The 27,144-nt window shown below is 38.0% G+C and overlaps 1 protein-coding gene across 1 annotated transcript; it reads right to left on the bottom strand.

The window, feature by feature from the left end:
* On the bottom strand, positions 1-27,144 carry shisa9a (shisa family member 9a). Its single transcript, XM_043254286.1, has 4 exons — positions 26,295-27,144; positions 24,942-25,048; positions 5,239-5,364; positions 1-1,541 (listed from the first exon to the last, which is right to left on the bottom strand). Exons 1-4 carry the CDS (start codon positions 26,810-26,812, stop codon positions 1,138-1,140), a joined length of 1,155 nt encoding a protein of 384 aa, XP_043110221.1. The 5' UTR covers positions 26,813-27,144; the 3' UTR covers positions 1-1,137.

Raw genomic sequence — 27,144 nt, 5'->3', positions numbered from 1 at the left:
TGAGGAAAGAAAAAGCTTATTTTATTCCAGTTTAAAGTACATCTTCATCTCCAGAACTACCACTCCATTAGATAATGATGTTGCAACAGAAACATTTTCTCTCAAATACAGAAAATAAAGAAATATAGTTAAATAAATAATGCTGAACACAACAACTTCAACCAGCTACTTCTTGGCACAATGTACTGTATAATTTGCATACATATACTGGCAATGGTATAAATATAGCCTACTTTATGGTCTTTTTTCATCATAAGTCGCATCTGTTTGGGGGGGGGATAAATAAATAAATAAATAAAATGTACCTTCCGCACGACACATTTGTAAAAGTGCAAAAAACCTTACAGTACATGTGGCAGCAGAAACACCTACTGATGACATTTTGACAAATATTTCAACATGCTCATATGCGTTTGAGAGTACACGTAAAAAAGTAATGCCGAATGTACGCAAAAAGAGACCAAACACGTATTTCCAAAGACACAAGTTGTGCCCAAGCTTCCATGTTCTTTAACAGTGTTGCTCATGGCATGGCAATGCTACCTTCGCATGAAATATTCGGTACATGTGACCACGGCTGCTAATACTCCATATTTTAACTCATATCAGTTGTTTAGTTGCTTGACCGAGGTGCTTATGTATTGACAAAACGAAAGGCACAGCCTCAGGCCCAGTGTCTTTTACGCTGTCCCCAAATCGATATCGCATCTGACAAAATTTCTGTATATTATTTCAGAGAAGAGCATCGCCCCCTGTTTTATACTCCATGCCAGCCCTTTAATATCTGGGATCGATAATGCAGTGTGTTTCATTTCTGTAATGTCTCATTTCTCCATAGCCGTCTCTTTCATACACGCTTATTAGATCTTATTGCTATTGATCTGAAACTTTTCGTGTGCCGATTCTTTACATCTGTTTCCTTTTACCTTTTCATTGACGGAACACAAACACATCATTGTTACAGTGGATATAAATAGTGGTGAACGGTTCCAAGTATCCCTGGCCTGACTGTCAGCTGATATGACATGCTCACCCCTTTTGTGCCTCCAGTCCACTAGGGGCAGAGTCTGGAGAGTCCTTTCATGACGATAATCACATTTGGCTCTCTGCCGCTTGCTTTGAAACATATTCAGCTTATTACACAGTCACCTCTGTCTTACTGTTGGTTACAAAGTAGGGTTGCGTGGGTAGGTAATGATGACTGCGGGCAGTGTGTAGCTCATTAACCTGCTCCACCGTGCACATCTTCCTAGGGCCATAAGTTTTGCGTCGGCCCGCAGTCTCTGCAGCCTCCCAACTCCTCAGCATGCCGGGGTTTGCGATGGTATTGGAGCTGTAGGCCATTGCGGGATGGGCCACGTTGGGTTTAATGCTCTTGGGCTTCTGTCCATTTTGCTTGAGGCACGGGATCTCTGTGACGTAGGAAGCTGTGGGCTCCACGTGCTCCATTCTGACTGGATGAAGTGGCAGACTTCCCTTCGCCGCCAACTCGACCAAGTGGCGGTGTTGCTTATTGAGGAAATCACCGTTGGCTTTGGCCGCTGATGGCGAGATAGAGAGGAAGAGTAAGGGTAGTTGAGATATCATGATGAAATAAATTAGCTTTTAGAGAAATAAGGCTGATTTACACTCTACGCAGACCATAAATGCACTTATTAAAATTATACTGCAAAAAATAAGCAGTCACTGGGAGGTATTGAGGAAGAAGTTATATAGATTCCTTATTAAATTTTTTTATAAAAAATATATATAGTATATAGATTGTATAGAAATATAGTAGGTTGCCTGTTTTAATGAAATATAGGTTAATGACAAATTATGAACTTAAAACATATATCCGTGCATAAGTTATATTGTTTTTAAAAGATCTATTTTTCCATTGTTTCACCTTTCTATTGTTATTTACCAATAGCATGTAAAGAACCAGAAGCCTGACCCATAGGCTTACTTGTGTTTATAACATTGAGCATAAAGTGTGTTTTAATGTCACTATTAATCAGGATTATATGATCTTGGAGTAATATTGGTCTTTAAATGCAAGATATTTAAAGTATATATGAAGTATACTTGCCATAGTTCCACTTTAGCGCCATCAGTTATACTTCAGATATTTAGATGGAATTTAGCACTACTTCTGCTCAATTAAAGTGCATTAAGCACAAAATTAGCTGTTCCAATCTAGCAGACTAAAAGTACAGGGTATTTTCATTACAGAAGTAGTTCACCCAAAAATGAAAATTATGGCATTTTTTTATTCACCCCCAAGCCATCCTAGGTGTATATGACTTTCTTCTCTCTGAACGAACACAGTCGGAAACATTTATCCTTGCTCTTCCAAACTTGGTAATGCTGGCGGACAGCGACCATGAATTTAAAGCTCAGTAAATCTGATATATCCACAAGCACTGCATCGTAAAACTAACCTATACGGCTTTGGAAGGGTTATCTCATGTCCTCTGAAGCAGATCGATGGGTTTTTGTAACAATAATATTTCTAGTTTTAAAATGATAATCTAAACAACTCGCATCCAGCTTGTCAGAGCGTCTTGGCTGAATTCAGAGGTCAGCCAATGGAGAATTCCAAACGACTTTTTTTGCTCCCTTAAAGGGCATTTCAGGAAGGGGATTTGTAGGGACGCTCCAAATGAAAGTGAGGAACTGAATCCCTTCCAGAAGTCCGTTAGCAAAAGGAACATGTGAGGGTTGGGATTAATTTCAACTTCACATACAAACATAAGTAGAATATGTTGATTAAATTGGTTTTTATTTTAATGTAATACAAAATATTTTTATCATTGATAGAAATATGATTTAAGATCTTAGTGCAAGCAATGTTAATTTGAAAAAGATTAATAGTTACTAAGACACAGTGAGAAAATATTTAAATAAAATAATAATAATGAGAAGTAATATTTATTTGCAACTGTTGGAGAGCAGCGTTGTCAAGGTAACGTTTGGCACCTCACTCCCTTTATCAAGGGAGGATATGTTAAAACCCCCTGAAGACATAAAGGTAAATTTTATGATGCAGTACTTGCGGATATATACCTGATTTACTGAGCTTCAATATAATGGCCGCTATCCATTACCAAGCTCAGAAGAGCCAGGTTACATTTTTTAAAAACTCAGGCTGTGTTCGTCTGAAAGAAGAAAGTCATATACACGTACTATTCCTTTAAGTACATACATATGTAAATGCATTTGTAGTACTGTATACTTAGCATGAAATAAATACATTTAGGTATATTTATTTTTCACTATACAGGGAACACTAGCATTCTCTATTCTTCTTTATACTTTATTATATAAAACATTGATCAGCACTAGTATTCCTTTTCTATTCTCTCTTGGTTTCTTTTTATTTATTTATTTATTTTTCTTTTAAACATGGTATATGTACTGCATTAGTCACAGCACTTCCACATTGTTGCTCTCATGGTAGTTTTATTGCTTCTATTGTCCTCATTAGTAAGTCACTTTGGATAAAAGCATCTGCTAAATGACTAAATGTGAATTTAAATTTAAAAAATAACAATAAAAATATGCATGGCTGAACTGTTCACAATAAGAACAGCTGGTACGTAGCGCAATAGTAAGGTCAGGGACCCACCTTTCCTTCAGAAATAACTAAGCAGTTAAGGTTTTCAATCTGTGGTCAGTTTGGCTTGTCACTTCGCTTTGGGAGATTCGTCTTTTTACCAGGTGATTCATGTTTGTAAAGGAATCATTACTCTTAGAGTACCAGGCGTCCTAGTGTGACTTCCTCAGTCTGCTTTTGATGGTCGGCTGCTTTGACGACCTTGAAGATAAACTTTTCACGCTTAAAACGAGTTTGGTCTTCAGTGTGATAATAAATCTTATTTATCGCTCATCCGCTCCTGTGGGAGAAGACGAAGACGTCATGCACAGTGGACATTTTTCCACTGTCGCGCCGCTCGCTATATCAGATACACGGATCATCACAACAGACGAGTGAATCAATTACAGCGCTCAACTGTGCACGTCCTCAAGAGCCATAATCAAGATGAATCGTGGTTTTGTAACGAGTGCCCCCGGACAGAGTTCAAATATCTATCGGCTCGCGACTGCACGCATGGAGTTAGCGCCATCGGGATCTCAAAGGGTTTTGGTGGGAGGATATTCTGGTAGAGGCCTTTATTAGACGCTCCACTTCTCTATGTCGGGTGGAAATCCAATTCTGTGACCTTAGAGATGTGTTTGGGGACCGAGAGAGAAGTATTGATCTGCAGAATTGGGACTTATCAGCTTTAACAATTCTGTACCTTTGAGAATTTTCATGGAGGCAATTAAATAAGAAAAAATAACTATGACGCCAGAGGGTGAGTTTTTCTTAGTGCGATGATCTCATATGGTATATTTCATCCAAATCTTCATGTTTAATGTAAGTGGGTTGTAAAGATAAGTTTGGAGTTAGTATTATTTTATTTTTATTAATAATGGCAGAAAAGTAAGACTGTTTCCGCCACTGAATAAAAAAAAAGGTTTTATCTCACAATTTTTCTCAGAATTTTTATCACACAATTCGAACTGCAAATTTTATATCACACATTTCTGACGTTATATCTTGCAAGTTTATTTCTCAGAAATGCGTGTTTATATTTCACAATTCTGACTTCATAACCCACAAATACTAGTTTATCTCCCAAATTAAAAGAAAGACAGATTTGTGAGAGAAAGTCGCAGCTTTTTCATTTTTTTGTTCAGTGCCGGAAACGGGCTTCCATACTAAAGACAGTTATTTCAAAGTATAGACAAAATTTCTATTTCTATTTCAAAAACATTTTGTTCTTTGTATTGCCACATAAAAATATTAAGCACAGCATTTTACTTTGACAAAATTAAGAAATGTTTCTTGAACACCAGTCATAATATAGAATGAGTTAAAAAATATATATTTTTGAGACTGTAGATAAATGGAGTTATCTGTTTTTGCAAATAAACACATATATATGCATACGTTCAGTTTTGCTGAGAAGATATTTTTTAAAGCTCTCAACCGCATGCAGGTCAACTGTTTTGAAGTACGGTGACTCCTCTTCAGTGCAAATCTAGTGATAAAACAGCTCTCGATGCCTCTCATTCTGGGATTTATTAATCATTTGTAAAATATTCTGCTGTAAATGCTATGTTCAATAAGAGGAATAATTCATGAGTTTTGCACAGGAAAGATCCACACGAGACATGCTAAAAATGATCCTTTTGAGCATACATCCTTACCCACAGCCTTCAGTGAGGCATATTTGTTGAGCTCTTTAGCTGATTGCTGTTGCTCATAGACATGGGACAGCTGGCTGAGGGCTGGATACGGGTGCGTTTGCATCATGTTGTTTATCTGGCCGCCTTCTGCAAACAAAACAAAATATTGTTCAAGGGTTGCATCATTATTTTGTCTTAATTTACAGCATTTTCTTAGTCATCCCTAATAATATGTCTTGCTTGCTGCTGACTAACGTCACTTGGGATTCGCTCGCCACTGATAACAAAAGAGAAACAGACACCTAAAGGCTGGAAAACTTTCTGTACGTACAGTAGGTCGCAGGCAGATGAAAAAAAGAATCAGACTGAACGGATTCGATAACGAGATGTTTGACGCGTGCGTGCGGCTAGTGTCACAACCCGGTCCAATCTACCTCCTGTGATGTGACAGTCGAAGAATAAGTGACGGTATGTATATACAACCGGTCCCATTGATTTGATTTCCTCCCTTGACTTCCTCTGGTTCATAGAGATGAATTGTCAGTGGTGAATGACGATCAAAGATGTGTAACCTGCGTGGCAGAGCTGTCAGCGCAGAGCTCCTGTTGTGACTAATTAATCACTTAGCCCTGCAGCAGGGTTGCTGACACACGTCTGTACTGAGCGCGTGCAGTGAGTCATACCACACCAGACACAGATTACTGCTCAACAGAGCTTCAGAAAACACTATAGACTACTGTACACGCATTAGCGCTTAGTATGCTTGTGCTCTCTAATGGTTTTGGCAAATAATAACAGATTATTTGTCTTTGTTTTGCCGAAGCTCGTGGAAAATATTGTTTATTTGCTAATAGTACATCGTTATTTTCAGTTACATAATGTTCAAAATTGGATGACTCGGGGAAACAGATACTGAACGCTTTGAGAGCACAGACTCACACTGTGCAAACTTCACATGAAAGTCTCGACTGATGCACACTACTGTTCAAAAGATTTGTTTTAATAAAACGAATTGTTTTATTCATAAAGCATGAATTTTTGAAAAAAAGGATTTCAAAGTAATGTTTTGGATAAATGTTCTTTTAAACTTTTTAGTCATTAAAGAATCCTGAAAAAAAAGGACAACCGTTTTCAACATATTAATAAAAGCAGCATCAGAGGAGTAATTTGCATTGTAAAATATTGACATTAAGTGGCCTTTACTATTGTGTACTTAATGTGTTTATATTGCATTGCAAAACACTTTTCCTGCTGTTGAGTTGGGATACAGTTAGGGATTGGTGGTTATCTGAAACTAATTACAGATGTCATTACATGCAGGTATTTTAAAAACATGAAGATCCTTCAGTTGGAGTCCCAATTCTGTCCCCTTAAATTGGTTTATAATTTCATTTTAATGTAGTTTTAAAAGGCATTTAGCTTATTTTTTTAAATTATGAATGTAAATCATTACTTTATCTAATATATATATATATATTGTGACGGGATATGACAGACACATATAGCGTCAGGCCTCGGAGATTTATATATAGTACAAAATAGTGTCCAAGGGGAAAAGTGTCCAAATAAAAGGGGAAACTGGTGCCCTCGTTGTGCTTCTGGGATTGTGGAAGGTCAGGTAGTGTTCCAGGGGGCAGGGTCCAGGTAAGGGGCGGAGTCCGCGGAGTCACGCGCGCACGCTCCCTCTCCTGTTCGGGGCGCGAGGCGGCGGCTTCTTCCGCGCATCTCCGTCGCTTCTTTCCTCCGGTCGCCAGAGATTTAGGGGATTTAACGGCTCGGCATCCTGGCCCGTCAGCCGTATCCGGTGCAGTCGCCGCCTGGACTGTACGGGGTCCCACGACGCGCTTGTCTAGCGGCGGACGAGCTCCTTCACGCACCCTTCCTGGACCCACGAGGACACCAGCGTGCATGCACGGGGAAGAGACCGGTCCCGAGGAGAGGCGCGCAGGGCATTTAACGGGCGGCGGTGACAAGGCTAAATCCCCTTCAGGTGTGCCTCGTCACACGCCGCCAGACCTGGCCAATACCACGCCCCTCCTTCGAACACACCACTCCCGCCGGGAGCCTGGTGAAGGGCGGAACAACAAAGGGGGTGATGGTGACAATAAAGAGGAGGGCAGCGACTCGTCACAATATATATATATATATATATATATATATATATATATATATATATATATATATATATATATATATATATAGTGTGTGTGTGTGCACTTTGCCCAAGTCTTAAATTCTCCATCATGCAAAGGGCAAAGGTCAGTTAAGATATCATTAAGTGGGCTAAGTGTCCTCGCCCCGGTCCTCAGACCTATGACCTCTTCCTTGACCTCAGGTAAACTGTAAGTGGTGAAATGAGCCCATAATATTGTCAGCAGTAGGCCATAGCACACCGAGTATGTATTTTCAAGTTTGGTCAAAAAAAACAAAAACAAATAAACTTCACAAAGCCAGAAGATGCACATATACAATAATAAAACAGACATAAACACCTCTTTTTTGAAGAACATTTGTTGGATTTTAGTCCAAAACGTTCCTGTTAACCATACATGCTGTTCATTTTGTACACCACAGATTTTGCGGCCTACTCTTTTGAAAATTTGACAGAAGTAGCAGATAAGTGGGAGTGATCCCATGCTTGGTTCTATTCAATTTCCTGGGTATCTTAGTGTTTGTTTTGTTTTGTGTAAGAAGCTGACTCATCTCTACTGGGAGAACTTCCTCCCAAGTGTTTGGTTGCAAATTGCCTTTACACCATCTTCTCCTTGTGCTATCGCTCTCGTCATGGCAACACAAGCGTTTGTGCTCTGTTTGCGGAGCACGCAGCCAGCCTCTTGTATGGTTTCCACCACCCACGTGCTAAGCAAGCTCAGTGTTTGCAATTGATGGACCCTCGGTGTTTGTTCTCGTGTTTTTAAATACCCCATCTTTACTAGCCCGCCGAACGAGGAAACATTAACACACATTAATTAGCAATTGTTATCTGAGGCTGAGGAGAAAGATGGTTTTGCTGGGATCGCATCCAACTTTGCAATTAGTGGACTGCAGTGTGATGGAGCGGGTTTAAATGCAGGCATGTAAACGGCCTATCACAGCCCACAGTGGATAATCCCTGTCAACTGGATCTAATACAGGCCTGTAGGCACGATTCTAGGATTTGAGTCTAAGTGTGCTCAGCCTCCGACCTGAGCATGAGCCCAAAGGAACTTTTTTCTTGAGGTCTGAGAGGTTGCGAGCATGAATCTCGCTCAATAGCATGACAATATGTCAGCCAGTGTTTATGGGAGCATTTTATTTCATTTTCTGTGACACATAACAGCTGTGTGAAGTCACCTATATATCCAGGTCTGCTTTGACTGGAGGGAAGGAGGCTGGTGTGAAGTTTCATCCTGAAGAAAAGATTCAGTGAAATGACAGCTTACAGCAGTTGCCGTTTTCAGCAAATTTGAAGAAAGATCACAGATTTTTGGTGGTGACAGCTGACTTTGTCAGTTTTTGAGTGAGGTAATGAGTAAAAAGAGTAAATATAGTCTATGCAAACATGCCTGCTATATTTATCTAGTAGAGAAGTATATAAATAATGTGTATGTATTAGGAAACGACAATAAGAATAGTGTGCGTCTCCCTGGAGAGTGTTTATGAATTTATAATTAGATTTTGTATAATTCCTAACATAATGTTTTCAATATTTTAAAATAATGAGAATTTTAGTAAGCTATTTTTTACTTACGTCTTGCAGAATCTGTTTGATAATTTTACAAAAGTAACAAATGTTTACATTAGCCTGTAAACACAAAATAATACAGCTGAATAAAATAGCTAAATAATTTACACAGATGACCCCATTTAAAAGGTTACCCATCTGTTATCTGGAAGAAATATGGCTGTTCTGGCAGTTACACTGCCTACTGTTCTTCAGAAAATCTTCCAGATCCTGTACTGTCTTTGGTTGTCCAGTATCTTTAATATTTAAACCCTTTCCAGCAGAGACTGCATGATTTAAGAAATCTCTTCACACTGAGAACAACATAGTGGGCACAACTATAACAAAAAGATGCAAACATTTACTGACACTAAAGAAGGCAACTGTGTATTTTAAAGCTGAGGGGTGAAAACTATTAAACAGGATGGATGTGTGTTATTTTGTTTTGTAATTTATTTTTTAATATACTGTATTTCAGTGTGACTTCATTTAAGAAGCTAAATAAGATAAATACAAAAATTCCACTGGATCATTCAAAAAGCTTTCAGTCTTCCTCTCAGCTCTTACTGCGTCATGTTTTTTTCATGAGTATCAGTGAATGTTTGCTTCTTTTGTTAACAATGGATGTGTATGAATTACTGATTATTGTATACAACCCAAATTATGGAAATGTTGGGATGTTTTTTTTTTTTTAATCAAATGAAAACTAAAATACTTACAAATGACATGAGCCAATATTTTATTTACAATAAAACGTAGATAACATAACAAATGTTTAAATCAAGAAAATGCACACTTTTACACTTCAATGAGCTCATTTCACATGTGATGCCTTCTACAGGTCTCAACCTTTTTTGGCAACATAGGGCTGAAAAAGTCTGTAACATAAAAGTACGTCTTAGAGAGGCAGAGTCTCTCAGAAGTAAAGATTGGCAGAGGCTCTCCAGTCTGTAAAAGAGTGCATAAAAACATTGTGGTATACTTTGAAAACAACATTCCTCAATGTCGATATACAAAGGCTTTGCAAATCTCATTATCAACAGTGCATAACATCATCAAAACTGCAGAAGTCTCAGTGTGTAAGAGACAAGGCCGAAGACCTTTGTTGAATGCCCATGTTCTTCTGTATCACTCACAGGCATGATTCTGTCATTGAAATTACTAAATGGGTCCAGGAATACATCCAGAAACCACTGTCGGTAAACACAATACGCTGTGCCATCTGCAGATGCCAACTAAAGCTCTGTCATGCAAAAAAGGAAGCCATATGTAAACATGGTCCAGAAGCGCAGTCATGTCCTGTGGGCTCTCTCGGACTCATTTAAAATGGACTGTTTCAAAGTGGAAATGTTCTATGGTAAAAATTAAAAAAAAGTGAACATTTGACATTCTTGTTGGTAATCACTGACACCAGCATCTCTGATCTGCATGAGTGCATGCAGTATGGGCAGCTTGGATTATTTCGGAAGGCACTATGAATGCTGAAAGGTATATAAGGATTTTAGAGCAACATATGCTCCCCTCCAGACAATGTGTTTTTTGTGGAAGGCCTTGTGTAACTTAGCAGGACAAGACACATTAAATAGGTAAAAGATAGACTACCACAAACTTTTCAGCAGCTGGAAACAGGCAAGAATGGGGAAAAAAATGACCATAACCTTGGTGCCCAGACATCTTCAGACTCTTTTAATAAGAGGAGATGCACCTGTTCCAACTATTTTAAGACTGTAGCGGGCATCAAATATGAAATGAGTTCATTTTGTGCAAAAAAAAATTCCAGGTATGTTATCTGTGTTCTATTGTGAGCACAATATTGGCTCATGTGGTTTGAAATTATTTTCAAAGTCTTTTAGTTTTCATTTTATAAAAAAAAGTACCAACATCTCTGGACTTTGAGTTTGAGTGTTATGTGAAATATCTTAAGAGAGCAACAGTACTAAATAAAAAAAAAAACTATGCAACATTTTTGATCTCTCTTATTTTCTTAAAATGATTAACATTTTGCAGAATCTGCAAGGTGCATTCTATTAAATGGTATTCTATTAAATTTATTTTGTGTTTTAACCGACTTGATTAAGTTGACCAGCACTGTTTGGCACTAATAATAACACCCATTCAAACAGACAGATAGCAGCAGAGGTAGAATAGAAATATAAGCTGCTCAGAGAAAGTTCATTTTAAATGTGAGAAGAGGGTACAATCCTGTGAAACTGCTGCGGATGAGCGATAGAGAAGCAGACTGTGTGTATGAAAGCTGTTTGCTTCTATCGGGATCTACTATTGTGCTCTAAATGGGCTGGCCTGAGGATGGCAGAACGTTTGCTTTCTTTAAAAATGAGGTCAAAGTGCACTTGATCATTTAGCTTTTAGTGCTGGACCTCTTGCATTCGATGTACAGCTACTCCACACCGCATGACAAGAGGAGAATGATAATGTGATATTTTATTTACACTGTCAAAAGTTTGGAATAATACAAATTAAAGTGAAAAATGAAGTCACGAAGACTGCATTTGATGAAAAATAAGTGGCAAAGCTGAATTTTTGTTAGCCATTACTGTTTTCAGTATCGCTTGAATACTGCAAAAAGAATCACGATTTTCCAACATATTTGCCAGACAATAATAATCCATTATTAATAATTGAGCAGCACTAATGAAATAATATTAACTGAGCAAATCAGCATATCAGAACATTTTCTGAAGGATCATGTGACAGAGAATGGAGTAATGATTGCTGAAAATTCTGCTTTGCTATAAAATTACATTTTATATTGTATTAAAATCAGTTGTCGTAATATTACACAATAAAAAAGACTTCTTTTTAACATTAAAAAAGTACACATTGATCGTGGCTGGAGCATCTGCACTGCTAACTAACATGATCAACTAGGTAAACACTAATAAAAAGAGATCCGTTTTTACACCAAGGGTAGTTACAGTATACATTATAAACCTTATTAAATATTCATAAATTTTTCCACACTTTTAGAGAGTGTGAGATTGGACTGCTTGGTGTTATAAACACTGATGTCCTCATTATCCACTCCATATGTTTATTTGTTCACTAGTGCTCATTAGACATGCAGGATGCTGCCTCTCATGAGAGAACGCCACAGAAATCCACGCAGAGTCATTACCAACAACCTACAAATGTCACTGTATTGTTGCGTTTAAACTGCCTGAAAGTCAGACAGAAGATGAAGCACGATGTATTTCAGATCCAAAGAGCTGATATGAGAAAAAGCGTGAATTAAAAATGAGAAACAGGCGGCCCCTCAAAATGAGAAAAGCATGTGAAAATCTGACTGGGAAAATAACGTACGGGGTTAAAGAATAAGGTTCAGGTATTTCCTGTGAACCCACAAAAATTCAAAAAAGTATCAATTATAGGTGTAACCATAAAATAAAGTGTTATCAAAAAGAATAAAACAACTCATTTTGCAACAAAAAAAAGAGATCCAATATACTCCAGGGTGCCTAACCCATGAAAAGATAATCTCTAAAGAAAATAAAAGAATATATGCCTCTATAAACATCTGTCTAGATTACAAACAGCAAATAGATCATTTTGATGGATGCTATGAGTGAAAAAACACTGCATTTTTGTCTTTACTGTATGTTCAAGGCCATGTAATGTATGTAGGTTCTGAAGGTAATCTATTACAGGTTCGAAAAACGATTCCTCATATCATGTAAGGAAAGATCCAGGCACCACCTGAACACCACTGATAGTCTAAATGCTCCACTGAGTCAGATAAAAAACCACCCAAATATCATTCAGCTAACTAAATCCCCTTGAAAATAACCCGTCTTTTTTGTAAGAATGCAACGGTTTGCAGAACAGCGTCTGCCTCAGTCATGTCGCCCTGTCTCGTTCCAGCACCCTAGTTAATACTTTATTGGGCTGAAAAATAGGCTTTTATTAGATGTAGCACCTTAAGTTATGCATGGGTGTTTTCCTTCATGTATCTGGGTCAGCAGCCTCTTGTGTGTCTAAAACAGCAGATAAACACTGCCAGACCTTACTCTGCTGGACAGTGCTGTTATAATAGGCCTGAGGATATTAAAGAAAATGATTACGCTTTGGTTTGGCAGCTCGTATATATGCAATTTCTGATGAGGAAAGTCAAAATTGCTCCGCTCTCCAGGAAACACTTGAATCAAGAGGATAGCCATCAACTGAATGGGACAGCAGACGCTTTGTATACGTGCCGTATGATCACGGCAGCTGCTGATTCGTAAAATGTCACCAGTTTGATTGAAGAGATCCATTAGTCCTTGTTAGATCCGTGATGGATAGATTTGATGGCCCTTCCACCTATGATTGTAGGTTTGTGATAAAAGTGATGTTAAATGTGTTTTTAAAAACTTTCAAACAGGCTTCTGTCAGCATTCAAAGGTCTCGTCGACTGATTTATTTAAGAATTTTAGAAAACGCTTTTCCTTGCAATTAAATTTGAATGCAAATTTTGCATCCTGTTCAGTAAATCAGAATTTAAAAGGCATTCTCAATTAATGTGCACAAATATCTCTTACTCTGTCATCTGTGGGCATAGCTGCCGTTAATAGCATTAGGCAAATAGTGCAGAATTTTGTGAATAAGATGCAATCTTACGCTTAATTCACATAGAAAGCGTGAGTTTTATTTCTGCTGAATACAATGACAGTTTTTCAATTTAAATACTCATGCCACAGCACTATTTAATAGTGCAGAGTGTTTAATGGTTGGTTAAACTCTGTTGCACTAAAATACCGTAAGTGATGCAAAAGTGATGCAACAGTGACTTCGCCCCAGGATCTTGTTTACATTGCCAGACCAGAGTGAAAACCACAGAAAAAGAGAAGATTTTGAGATTTCTGCAGGTGGAGAAAAATGTGTTTGCATCTGCCTTACCATCTGTCTGTCAATCAAATCTATGCCATCTGTTTGATATCCCCATTTATTACTATTAATACATTTACTACGATTTATATTTGTGTAACCATCCGCTGCGTCTGCATCTGTCTGAGAATCCCCAGACTCTTCAGAGTGTTTTGAGGTTAAATATGTCAAGGTTATCACAAAGCACATAGACTGAGAACAAGTCAACAATGTGACTATAAGATACCTTTCCAGTTTCTCATTAAAGATGCAGGAGGGTATTTCGGGAGCTGCACATCCCTCTGGGATGGAAGCGGCAGAAGGGCATCTGAGCTTGCAAGTGATATCTTCTGCAAATCAGAGAGGACTATTCTCTGCGTGTCTCCCTCTTGCTCTTGACATTAGCAAAATGCAGCCATGGCGGGAAGAAGGAAGCACAGTGATTGCCAGATGTCAAGTATCGTTGCCTGTGAGGCGCTCGTTGCCCTTGCTGTGTTTTGGCACTTTTTTTGTTGTATGCTTTTGGTGTATGAGGTCGTATAAGGCTGTTGTTAATCTGTTTGTCTTGCTCTTCAGGTGTTTGAGAAACTTGGAAACATGACACTGTGAATGTGATGAATAAAGTAAGGATTTAGCAATAAATATTCTGAACGTGAAATAAGCTATTGTATGTCAGATATTAAGAAAGTTCTGCAATTTTTATTTTGCAATGTATGTTTTTGAAATCATGTTTTTTGCAAGGCTCTTAGGGAGGGTTGAGACGGTGGTCATTTTTTACTACCACTGTGGGAAATCACCAACAACCGCCAGTGTTGCGGTTGTGGTGGTTTTTATATATATATAAATATAAATATATATATATAATACACCAAGGCGTGTAACTCTGCTTTGAAATGGTGGACGTTTAACATTAGTGTGTGACGCTGACGTGATGCGATGGTCACGGCGACCATCACAGCCCTAATATTGAGTAAAATCTGCACAAAAAAAAAAGTAAGATGATATTTCCGACTGATCTTAAAAATGTACTTTACTTTCAGTAAAGTCCTCTTGAAGTCACTACTTTGTTAATTTAAAACTCATATTTGGTCATCAAAATGACATGTTTTAAATGCATTTCCAATGAAAACAGGAGAAAAAGCTCATCAGTTTTTCACATGGTTTATAATTAAGTATATTAAAAAGATGAGAAAGATGTAATAATAATACATTTATATTAGTGCTTTTTTAATGATTAATTGTGATTAATCACATCCATAATATATGAGCGCGTACTGTGCATATTTATTACATGTAAATACAGACATGCATGTGTATGTAATTCGTAGTTGTATGATGTAACTATATATATATTATGTAAAAAAGTTATTTCTTTTTCCAAAAATGCTATAAAATGCATTAGCCTACACCTTTTTAATTTAATTTAATTTTTTTTAATTAATTTAACAGGTCATCTTAATGCTTTAAATTAAGCATTAAGCATTTAACTTAGACTAGAAAATTCCAAAATGACATTTCCATTAAATTCAGCTTTCAAAAGTGCATTTATCTTGCCATGCCATGTTACAAGTGCTATACGCTGTATATAACAAAAACCATTAATGGCACTTAACACTTCTACTGACAAGCTACACGATATGGCTTGATTACAAATGCAACATTGCATAGCTTGTCAGTGTTTTACGTCTACATCTGAAAGCATGTGAAGGTGATTACAGAACTGAGATGCGCATGACAGTCACTTGCAATTAATCATGCAGCCCTAATTTTTTCATTTGTTTACTGATCATAAAGTAGAAAGTAGATGAGGAAAACTAGGATACCGGATGTATTCAAAGCCATCATTACCGGCACTGTTTACAATGGGTGGAATGATGCGAGACGAGTGATTGTGTTTTGGAACCAAACTCATATGTGTGTGTGTGTGTGTGTGTGTGTGTGTGTGTGTTTATGAAGAATTCATCTGGAAAAACAGATTCTCTAAAATCATGTTTTTTTTCATTGTGCATTTCAATTAATCTCAATAACTGTCTAAATTACTCTTAATAAAATCAATAAATAAATAAAAATATATAGGGGATCATCATATGTGGCGGTCTGTTGCATCGTAAAGTTTGAGAAACCAGGCAGTATTTCCACCTTGCATTTATTTACACCGGATAGCAGGTGGAAATGCACTGCAAGATACATTTGAGATAAAAAATAAATTAATCACTAAAACCACCTCAGGAGGCTGTTCGGGCCACGTAAATAAATGTTCCTCCTTTCAAGTCAAAGTTTGGCAGCTATTCAATCCACATGTGGAGCACGGAGCATTTTATTTATTTATTTATTTTATCTAATATATTGTTGAGATCACATATTCACAAAGTTCAGAGGGGTCTATCTATGTCTCTTCCAGACCTCGTCTCTTGCTCTCTCTCTTTATTTGCCATTATTTTCCAATAGAAGGATTATTCCAGGATATGAAAAGAGGTGACAACAGGCCCGTTGGAGAGACGGTGCTGCAAGGCAAAGGATCTCGTGCCGTTAAATGAAAAAAACTGATGCCAAGGCACGCTGTTCTTCCAAGGGTGAAAAACCCTTGTAAAAGGTAATCTCATATGGGACTTCAATATCCCTTTGAGCTAAGTTTGAAGCTCTTTTGCCAATGGAAAGCACGAGAACATGAGACTTTAAGAGACGAGAAGCTTATGAATATCATACATCACAGCAGGATTGCAGTGTGATGTCAGAGCAAGGTTTACAAAAAGTATTTGTTAATTGCATATTTTAAAAAAGAAATGTTATATGGAAATGTCATGTGACGTTGTGTTGGGGAAAAAAATATCGTTTTTTCGAGATACGTTATACCAGTGGTCTCAACCCAAAAACTGGACATGGCATGTTCGCATGCTCTCATTTATTTTCTTTTGATATTCTTTATTCCCTTTCGGTGTTTTTAAAAAGAAGTAGGACAGGAAACAAGCACAACGACTTAGGGGATATTCTAACCAATAGTGGACAGAGACCCGACCCTGATCACAAGTCTCTTCTGAAAGCAACGCTAAATTCAACCTGCATGGTTAGGACAGCAAAATAAATATGCTTTTAAAAAGGAAAACAAAATGTTCTGTTGTTTTTAGTGTCAAAGGCTGAGTGTCCAATCAAACTCGGCGCTGTATTTTGGCACATATTAATTTGTCACTTGGCAAAATCAGCTAAATGAGACAGATGCCAAAGGGTTGCCTAAAATGCTCTCATCTTTGGAAAAACAAGATTAAAATGAATGTAACTGGAAATGATTAAGATAATAACTAATTTTACAGATAAGCATTTACATTTAATTTCACATGTATTATTTTATGCTTGCAAATTATTTATTTTTATAAAAACAATTTGTTTAGAACATCTGATATATTTGTTCAGTATTCTCTGATGAATAAGTAATGACAAATAGATAATAATTTGAAATCTTTTTTAACGATACAAAGTGATTTACTGTCACATTTGATCCATTTTATCCTTCTTTACTCAACTAAGTGACCCAAAGCTTTTAAACAGTGGTGTATATTTGATTTTAGGTGAATTTTTATATTTACTTCTGTGCAGTTCTAATACTTTCAGTGTTCAATTTAAAGTATAGGTCCTGAAGCAAAATGAATTGAAAGTTGCTGAGTTATACCGAATGAATGCATAATGATGCATCTATAATGAACTTTGTTTAACTTATTATGCTCCTGAGATGGCTGTGGGTCTCTCTCTCTCTGTCTCTCTCTCTCTCACACACACACACACACACACACACCTACCCACAGGAACTTATTAACAGCACTGTTTCAAACTGGCGATCATCAGATCCATCCACCCTAACACCTGTTTTACAATTAATGCCAGTCATTGCCTTCAGGGGACATTTGCCATCACTATAATATCGGAATAACTTTGCAAGCATGCCTCATTTCAAATTCCAACCTGTGCCCTGCCCCTGCTGTCTGAAATTATATTTAATGAGGGAGAATTCAATCATAAACACATACTCGTTTTGACTGTGGCGTTTGATAGAGTGGCACTCATCCATGTTCACTGCATTAAACAAGCACATTCAATTTATCCTAACTTAATCTTGCCTGTAAAACTGCATTTTGATCCCCCCTTTGCCCTCTTGGGGAGCTGATTATTCGTTAGCGTCTCTACCGTGATAATGAAAGCTGGCTGTCCACTTAAAGCCAAAGTTGAACAGACAGAGGATGGAAATGATTCCCGTTTCTGTCATGTCAAGTGATAAACAGTCTGGAGTTGCAAAGTGTTCTGCAGCAAATACATTAATCTGTCATTTCCCCTTGCTGCTGCGCGCTACATGAGATGAATTATGCATCGTTTTTGGGCAGTGGTGTGTTGATCTAAGGATTGGGGGCTGTGTGTTTTTGTGCTAGCATGAGCGTGTCCACCATGACAACACGCTCAATCAGTCATGTAGGCAAAGGAGAGCCAGAAAGGATTCAAATCAATGCATACATGAATGACTTGCATAGGTGACAAAGGCAGTCTGGGATTGATGCGGCTCAATAGGTTCTAACAGGGGAAAACCCCTTCCAATGAAGCTTGTCAACCCATGTGGGTTTTTGATTAAAAATGTTCCGTAACAGTAGAATTCAATTCTCTTTGGTGTCATTTCAGCATCTTCCATGTCTGTGTTATCTGTCCTAAATGGTGGCAGCTATCAGTTTGAAACAGGAGTGGGTTTTTTCTAGGAAGATGGACATCTCGGCAATGGCTATGGTGCGGTAAAGTGAAAAAGCAAAAGTGTTTTCTCCAGCTTCCCTGCTTTGCTTGACCAGTGAGTGGATCGATAGCATTCGGACTGCTTTCCCGCTGTCCATCCGTCTTCGCTTCTTTAAATCTGCCCTTCACAAAAGCCTTCAGGATCAGCTAATCAAATTCTTCAGGTGTTCACGAAGTAACTGATAGGCTCTTGGTGAGATGCACAATACATGTTTGAGCTTTTCAGATACTGAGGTTTTAGATATTGGGTGTACTGCGATACCGAAATGGTACATTTGCATTTAGGTGCAAATAGAAATAAGAATATCCACACTAGGATTAAAAATAAGAAAAAATGCTGTGCCAAGTAAAAATGCACTGCTTGTTGAGTTGTTTAGATACCCAGCTTTTCTACCCAACCATTTACAAAGTCGACACTACACAATGCTTTTTCGTTTTTGAGATTTGGCTTTGATTTCCCTGCCCCTCCACCAAAATGTCTTTTGTATCCATCTACAGTCCCAGTCAGCACCAGGACTCAAACCTACAACCTTTGGGTTATAAGTCTGATTCAATCATTAGGCCATACAGCTGGCCCTCTTCCTCCAATTTGCTGGAAGAAGTAGGCTGCCAGCCTATCCTCTATGTGTGAAATCGGAGCCAAATCAATATGAATTTTAATACAGAAATGTTTAATATGCTGGTCATAGAAGAGGATCATTCTAAAATGTAGTATTGTAAGCAATACTTTCCATTTAGACCACCTTATGCCACCCACACACTGCACGATTTTAGCCCTGATTTTCATTCTACAACAGTTAAAAAAAGCCCCAAATCTGAGGCAAAATAAAGCTGATGATACACTGGGAAACGTTTTTGAGCATTTTTGCTGGACAACTTTTTTTGAGCAATGTTGCTTGAGCATATTTCAGTTGAGAAGGGGTAACAGATTTTTATTTGGTTAAGTCTTAGGACCTGTGTCTCACCTGGTTGACCGTTTACCTCAACATTTCCTAAAGTTGCCCAGCAACATTGCTCAAAAAGTTGCCCAGTGTATCATCAGCCTTAAAAATGCTTGAATTACCAAAACACTATGTAAGAGAACGCTGTTTTTTCACTGGCAAAAATCCAGTTATTTTTGTTACATGTGATACATGTGAATTTAACATCAGGGCAAAAAAAATCAGGTTCGTCAGGTTGGTCTCAGCTAGTCCTGCATTTGTTGCATTTCCCAACGGACACGTGATTGATTTTTTTGTAACCGACTTCTGTGTAAGATGTGCTCACTGTTGACAGTAGACCCATTCTTGCCACTAAATATCTAATTTAATCACACCTTACTTCACAGTGGTGAGCCATGCAAAGATTCAATTAACTTAAGCTATTTCAATCATAAAACCATTCAGAAGAGTGGCCATTTCCGTAGAATGAATTTTTTTTATTTATAATTAATCTCACATTTTTTTATATTAAGATTGGAGCGTCAAAGGTGGTATTTTCTTGAGAAAATGGGCGCTGTGGTTCTGCATGTGAAGTAAAATTAGCATTGGCATCAAGTAGCAGACCTGTACGAGCCCCGTTACAATGACGCACATCAGATGGCCACATGTCCCTCTTCCCCCAATGTGCTGGAAGAAATAGGCTGCCAGCCTGTCCTCTGGGTGTGAAATCAGAGCCAGTTCTCCTTGGTGGAGTTCTCTGAGCGTGGGGAGACCATGCTGACCTGAATGCAATCCCGGCGGGGGGTTTCTGCCATTGTAACATGGCAGCAATGGTGTCTACGGTCACTGAGCCAACAGAAATATGCTGCTTGCCTCAAGGAGCGTGAACCGTGGCCCAGTAAATGGGATGGGATGGTGCCTCAGGTTGGGGGCCGATATGTTGCTCACGCTCTTTTTCTTTCACATAGCCAATACTTGCAGCAGTCCAGGGAATGAAAAGGATCAAAAAAATGGCAAAAAGGTGGAGATAATGGCTTACAATATAATTGTCATTTTAATAGTTATGTTACCACGTCCTTTAGTGTATTGCTTTTAAAAAATACAATAAGAAATGAATGAAAAATTAAATGAAAATACAGCAAAGATTTTGCCAGAGATTAAGATCTTAACAAATTTTAAGATTAATATAATCTCCATTTATGATTGGTCCTGTATCCTATTGTCATAAATAGCATAATTGAGCTACCTGGGTGCACTTTTTATCAAAACACAAAATATCTACCAACAAGTACATATCACTGCAGTTTCCAAAAGAAATGAAAACTACAGGCAGTAAAACTCTTTTCATATAAATTTACAGAGTTTTGATTAATAAAGCGTAATTTTCATACAATTACTTGATGAATATCTTGTTATGACTTCAAAACAATATTTATATGCTGGGATACTTGAAAACTGATGCTTTTGAACGTTAGCGTCACACATATCCAGCTTCATATCTCTGGGTTTTCATAGACAGTAGGTTTACAGAGATATAAGAGATATTAAATACAGAGATATAATAATAAAGAGGCAAGGAGCTCTGGTTCGAATCCTTTGTAACTACGGTTCGATAAAACAGTTCAAATCTGTGTAAAAAGCAGTTGAAATGGCACGGTTGCATGAACAAATGCGTTTTTATATCAGTTTTGCATTGGTCAACACTATCAGGTAGGTTTAGGTTCATGCTTTCTACATGATTAAGCGATTAACTTTTAGCAACAGTTCACGTATATATTTCAGTTCTGAACCGCCGCAATACATACCTATATCAACGTAATAAAAACGTGCCAGGGTTCATGCACTGAACCTGTGTTTTAGCGCCACTCGAAACTGTGGCAAAACATGCAGTAATGCACATAAAAACAGTATGGCATTACTGTTCTAAAATATTAAATCAAAAGAACAGGGTAACATATTATAGACATTGACGCTTGTCTCTTTTTGCCACATCGAGTCAAATATTTCCAAACAAAACCATCTCTGAGCAGGCTTATAAACATTAACTTCAGCTATTTTGGTAACACTTTGAAATAATGTTTATTAGTTAGCATTAGTTAACGACATTAGTACACAGGAACCAAGAATGAACAATACTACAGTATTTATTAATCTTAGTTCATTTTAATTTCAGTATTTATTCATGCATTATTAAAATCACAAGTTGATTTTAAGAGACTGGTTCAAATTAAAGCACTATAGCTGCTACCTGGAATAAAAAAAAACAAGACATAAAATACAATTTGAAAATAAACAAATTAATGCTAATTAAAAAATACAGGAAAGAAGTAATAGTATATATTACTATTATATTGTAGTATATATTATAGTATTAAACTAAAATAACACTGAGCAACAAAGTAGCTGTTCCATTCCCAATTGAATCAGCATTTTAATCAATCAGTTGTATAAATTATTCACTGACTCACTTATTTTGCTGTTTTTGCACTTGCAATTTTAGCACTTCTGATGGTGGCAAGAATAATGTGAACTTGTCAAATGAAAGTTTTAGCTCTGTTAACACACCAGCACATGTTTGGCAGCATTTTAAAGGGTATTAGTGACACTCTCACATGACAATATTTAATAATAGCTTTTCAAAGTGTGCACATATCATCCCATGAAGAATCGTCCTGCCATATATATATATATATATATATATATATATATATATATATATATATATATATATATATATATACGTACATATAAAATCTGAATAGTTTTTAGATATAAGTTTTGGCTTTAATCAAAATAAAGTCAGAGTATTTGATGTTTTAAAAGTTAACATGCCTCTAGATATCAAGTCATCATATTTTTTGCAAAGAGAGAATCCTAGTACAAAGACATGCTTGAGCTAGCAATGAACTAGGACAATTCGCTGTAAATGGACTTATTGCAAGTATAACGCCAACGGCAAGAATAATAACACGGATGAAGAATGCAATAGGTGAGCAGAAATCCATTCTGTTCTCTCCACTTTTTATTTTTTAAGTTACTGTGAGAACAGACCAGTTTTACTCTCGCTGATCTTTTAAGTCCATACAGAACATGCAGATGTGTCTTTAGCACCTGCGTATTTGCAAGCACATCTTGGTTTCAGGTGTTTGTGTTGGCACAAGGCTTAAAATAAATACAGCATAATAGATTTCTGCTGTTTCTTTTGGGAAACCCCATTAAGGTAATTAGTTTTAGCTGTGGCATTGGAAAAAGCTCCACTTCATCTGCAAGGTTCAGTTGCTCGTTGCGCTGTGGGAGGAAATGCTTTTGTTCTTCAATTCAGGTCACTGACATGCAGAATTTATCTTCCTGTATACTGTACAATGATTGAAATCACACTGGGTTAAAGTCTTGATTATTTCATGCCATGACCAAAAAAATGCCCCATTCTGTATTCAATGCTTATTTTTTTTCAACTTCTCCTTAAAGCCACGGGTACTCTCGTAATGCCAAGCTGTGATGGTAATGGAGCACAGTACTGTATCCTCCAGAATCCTGGATCATTGCGTCAAAAAAGGTCTAGTAATTTTGCACTTTCAGTGAGGTAACTAGACCTCGTGGATGGGATCATTCAGCACACGGTGGGTGGGCATCTGGATTGTCGCTGTCTTAGAGGAAGAATATCGAAGAGAATAATACAGTCACTGTTTGATTGGTTTTTGTGGAAAACGTCCATATGAGCACGAGCGATATCTAATGTAAAACAGGGAATGCATAACATATTTTCGTCTTGTATGCCCTAAATCTTTGAAACATTCTCAGTATCAAATACGAGTGATTAGCGGGGGAATCAAGTTGCGTAATCTAACTGTCTTTACATATTGTACAGCAGTTAACCTACAGTTACAGTTAAAGTCTTTCTATCATCTCGTGTTGAAAGAAATGATCTCACATCTGTCATTTAAGAGCGCATGAACTTCTATTACGACACATAAATCAGATTTGATCATCTTCTGTGTTCAAAAGACATGCACTTTTATCAATACACTGCACCTTTAAAGTATATCTTTATGTTTTAATTACAAGATTTTATGATCTGCCACACATTAAACTCTCATATTAAGGTTCTCTGCATAATCGCTGGAATTACTTGCTCTTAAGTCCTGTTCTCTTGATTTCGGTTCATATGGAGTAACTTGTATAATGGTGGACTGTATATTAAATCACTGGGATCAGAGGTTAAAAGCAGTTCATGTAATTACACTCAGGTTTATGGATTAAAAGCCAGTACTGCAAAGAATCATGATGTGGGAATAAGAGGAAAGCCAAAATGACTGTTTCAATGTCTTTCTGTGCAATAGAGGACATAACCGACATTTCATAGTTATTTCTAAATTGAGCTTGCTAATGGTTGATGTGGCTTTCACCATGCACACAGTGTTAAAAATCTTACTGTTTTACTTGATTTTTTTTTCAGTGCATATCTTTTCAATTTAAGAGACTACAGTGCAGGTGCAGAGCAGGTAGATAAATAAAAAATAAAGTAAAAGCCCTCCAGACACATATGAAAAAGCTCTTTCGCGGCGCCACTGAGGTTCTGTATGATACTTTCAAAGCATGATTCTTTGTGCAACCGAAAAAAAGTTCTATTTAGCACCAAAAAGGGTTGTGCTACTGTTAAAACAACAACAAAAAAAACCCCTCACAAATCTAGTGCTCTAGACTTTCCTGCGATATATCTACATATTATTGCTTTTAGCCTTTGTTCATAATAAAGAAATGTAACATAAAGAGTTTTTCAAAACTTCAGATGGAGCTAGCTACAAAATCTATGGCAGTGAAGAAAGAGTGGCATTATCTTGTAATCAGATGAAAGGGAAATTTCTCCAGTTACTGACTCACATCTTCAGTGTCAACCGAAATGGATCCCTCCGAGGGGGCTTTGATATTCTCGCTGTATTTTGTGTTATTTCAACACAGATATATTTAGGGAGTTGATAACCTCAGAGGGGGTGACGCAATCAGCATCGCAACAAATGAGAGTTTAAACATTTGTGATAGGGCCGTTCGTTTTGAGCGCTTTTAAACAAACCGTACACACGACTGCAACAGCAGCCCACGGCGGTGACCATAAATAGGCTTATTTCACAACAGCATTGTGCTCACAGGCACAGCGTCTCCTTTCTCTTACACATATCTCTATATGCTAAGCATAGGATAAGAAAATCTGAAAGTGGTGCGCGACCGACAAAGTTTTGCACCGCAAGCGAAACTTTGAATACTTAATGTGTTATTATATATGTATCATTTATAACTACATGTGTAATTCAGTACACAGGTGCGTTGTATTGCATAGAGGTTACGGTATATAGAGCGCTCGAGCCAGTAGAAACATGCTTTTAGACCGTTTCAGGCTATTTTCATAAGAGCGTAAATGTAGTGCATGGTTTATGCTGAGCTCGTGGGAAAAGAGAGGAAGTAGGCTACAATCAACTTACGCATGTTGTTTGCTCTCGCCTGCACCGTGTCATAATGCTGTGTGTGCATTCCGATGGCCTCCTCGTGCTGACCCTGACGGGCACCTTGCATGACGCTCGCGACAGCTCTGTTGAAGAACAAGCATTCGTTAGCTTGGCATTCCATTGCATTGCCTTGCATTGTGTGATCTGCCTTTATTTAGACATCAAAGAGCGGCGTGCAGTGATATAATGCCAGTAGACTGACATCTATTCGTTCAGCGCTACAGCCGCCGCTGTCCAGAGTGCTGAATCAAAGGGAGCAGGTTTTTTTTTTCTGTGAGCCGTTCTTTTAGCAACCTGCACACTGTGGGCTGTGAAGCTCTCATCAGAGGTTTTGACCCACAGAATCAGTAGGAACAAGAGATTTCCACCTCCACCATTCAAGCCGAGTAACCAAAGGGTAAAAAATAAAACCTGACAACCGGATGTTATGCAATATAATGTAATATCTAAAATGGTTTGTACAGTTCTTGTGGTTTACATGTGCGAGTTAACCGTGTTTTCATGTGGATCTCTTGAGATCTGTGATTCAAGAAAGCCTTTAAAAAGAGAGCTTGCGTAACACAGTTCCGTGAATTTGGAAAGCATAATGAAGATTCAAGGGATTGTGTTAAGGATGAATATGCATGGGAAGAATAAGCGCAACAGTAAATGCAGAGCTTTAACAACCAACATGCAAGAAGCACAAAAGATTGCTTTAGAGAGAAAATTCTCCGTTGGAGATGTTTTAATACATTTTTGGACTGAGTTAACAATTTTCAGCCTTCTGCTGTTTTTAAATTGCTTTTAATTGTTGGTCTCCTACACACACCAAACGGATGTCTTTCACTGTTGCCATGATGCTTTTCAGTGTCTCACACCAAGAGCGCTTTCCCTCTTTCTCCCCGTTTGTTTTCTCTGTCAAAACTGTGTCTAATAATAAAACCCTTACGACAAAACGCATTTGGAAACGTCTGAGGTCTGTTGCACGAGATCCGTTGTTTTAGCTCTTTTTTTTTTTTTGTTGAACGCACCGTGAGTGAACGACCGTAGCAGTCACAAACGCTGGAGCGTTCTCGCGTTCAAACACAAAGACGCGCGATGTAACGGCATCTCGAGGTGCTTTTATAAAAAAAAGTTTCACTTATCTTTACTTGACAGAGACGAATGAACTCGAGAGTTCGTGGCATAAGGCGCGTGCAACATTGAAGACGCCCATGCAGGTATGTTTACAAAAAAATTAATAAATAAAAATAAAAAGAATCAATGGCAAAGCACGCCGTTACCATAAGCATTCACGGTCAGATTTAAACAGAAAATGCCACCATAATAAATACGAGTTCGCCTACTTACCGAGACATGCTTTCTCTGTGAGGTCTGTGCGCCTTTTCTAGTCCAAGTTTGGTAAATATCCCGACCAGTGCCATGATTGCCACTACTCCACATATTATATACACAATCAAGTTTGTTTTATCCTTGGTTGGATCGTGTCTAGGGTCTAGGGTTTTCTTATATGGTGGCTGTCCTGTTAGCCATACTGGTGTATCGTAATTTTTGCAGGTGCTCTGATCCAAACGAGAGTTTTTATAAGCGCAGCAAAATCTGAAGCCACAAGTGCCGCAACAGTATAAATAATTGCCAGTTTGGCAAACGAACGGCGGGTCCCATTGTCCCATGACATCATAGTAACCCCGGCATTTGTCCTCGGTGTGTGGAGGTTCAGAAACGCTCTCCTCATCCCGGGACCCATTGGATCCAGAGAGCATTATAAAGCCCTCGAGCTGCTGCTGCTGCGCTTCCCCGACCGCGCTGCACAACAGCACCAGAACTTTGACCAAGAAGTATTCTAACAGCAAGACTGTCCATTTCATTCTGTATTCTCCTGGAGGCTTCCTTCGGAGGGCAAACTGAGACAGAGAAACGACTTGGTACTACCACCGACAGCAGGGCAGAAATCCACACTGGTCAACAAAGCCATTCGGAGAGGTTTGCATTTTAAAAGAGGTGAATTGAGAGCGCAGATGTTTTGTAAAGTCCACCGTGACAGCTGTTGATCTCAATCCCAAATGTTCTGTTGATTCTCAAGTACTTTTTAGCGCTCTGAAACCGCCGCGCCAACTACCCCGAAGGCTGTCTTTGTTTGCGATGATGACAGGAGAGCTGAGGCAGAACTGTGGTGGAGCGCGCGCGCTGAGAGCGGGAG

This window comes from Puntigrus tetrazona, chromosome 12 (assembly GCF_018831695.1).
Source record: "Puntigrus tetrazona isolate hp1 chromosome 12, ASM1883169v1, whole genome shotgun sequence".
NCBI classification, from domain to species: domain Eukaryota; kingdom Metazoa; phylum Chordata; class Actinopteri; order Cypriniformes; family Cyprinidae; genus Puntigrus; species Puntigrus tetrazona.
The sequence above is the reverse complement of the archived record's forward strand: the minus strand, read 5'-3'. Positions and strand labels throughout refer to the sequence as shown.

Bases quoted from the DNA above. Each gene is read 5' to 3' on its own strand.
- shisa9a (XM_043254286.1), bottom strand. From the start codon at position 26,812: ATGAAATGGACAGTCTTGCTGTTAGAATACTTCTTGGTCAAAGTTCTG. The intron at 5,365-24,941 runs GTAAGTTGATTG...TTTTGTTTGCAG, and splicing joins GGCGAGAGCAAACAACATGC to AAGGCGGCCAGATAAACAAC. The intron at 1,542-5,238 runs GTAAGGATGTAT...TCTCGCCATCAG, and splicing joins TGCCTCACTGAAGGCTGTGG to CGGCCAAAGCCAACGGTGAT.